The sequence below is a fragment of the Mesitornis unicolor genome, unplaced genomic scaffold, assembly GCF_000695765.1.
Source record: "Mesitornis unicolor isolate BGI_N332 unplaced genomic scaffold, ASM69576v1 scaffold45392, whole genome shotgun sequence".
Lineage (NCBI taxonomy): Eukaryota > Metazoa > Chordata > Aves > Mesitornithiformes > Mesitornithidae > Mesitornis > Mesitornis unicolor.
The window spans coordinates 1-806 of record NW_010170684.1 but is presented as its reverse complement, the minus strand read 5'-3'; the positions used below and the strand labels follow the sequence as shown (position 1 = coordinate 806).

Below are 806 nucleotides of genomic sequence, written 5' to 3'. Positions count from 1 at the left end.
TGTGTCAAACGCTACACTCGTTTCCTGGCTACTCTGCCCGGCAGTGCAATCGGCACGTTCCCAATCACCTATTCTAAATTCGGTTGCTGTTTAAAGCTGATTGCTGGGTAGACTATGGACAGCGAAGAGCATAGCTGGAGACCGTGAAAGCCCAATATCCTCATTCGTCTCTCCCTCCCCACGTCATGAGCTTAATTACAACGATAAGCACAAAACAGAACGATAACAGCGATTAAGGCTCTTCTCTTGAAAAAGTGGGTGGCTCTGAAAAGAGCCTTTGTGTTCTAAAAGCGTAACCTATCCCAGGAATCGATTTAGCCGCCGAAGCCGTAGAGGGTGCGACCCTGGCGCTTGAGGGCGTAGACCACGTCCATGGCAGTCACCGTCTTCCTCTTGGCGTGCTCGGTGTAGGTGACGGCGTCACGGATCACGTTCTCCAGGAACACCTTCAGCACGCCGCGCGTCTCCTCGTAGATCAGCCCCGAGATGCGCTTCACGCCGCCGCGCCGAGCCAGGCGGCGGATGGCCGGCTTGGTGATGCCCTGGATGTTGTCGCGCAGCACCTTGCGGTGGCGCTTAGCGCCCCCTTTGCCGAGCCCCTTCCCGCCCTTGCCTCTACCAGACATGATCGCAACACCCTACACCGAAGCAGCGTGTGGCGGATACTGGCGCTACTGCGTCTCTATATTGCCAGCGGTCCGACCTGGTTGAGGACTGCGACGGGGCAGGGCAAGGGCGGGCTTTCCTCCGCGCCCTTCCCCCAGCGGGCAGGGACGTTCGCGCCGTCGGCTCTGAGAGGGGGCGGG

The 806-nt window shown here is 59.2% G+C and overlaps 1 protein-coding gene across 1 annotated transcript; it reads right to left on the bottom strand.

The window, feature by feature from the left end:
- Positions 1 to 230: 230 nt before the first annotated feature.
- Positions 231 to 632, bottom strand: LOC104535573 (histone H4). The gene has a single exon (XM_010179761.1). The coding sequence runs from the start codon at positions 624 to 626 to the stop codon at positions 315 to 317; it is 312 nt and encodes a 103-aa protein (XP_010178063.1). The 5' UTR covers positions 627 to 632; the 3' UTR covers positions 231 to 314.
- Positions 633 to 806: the final 174 nt, after the last annotated feature.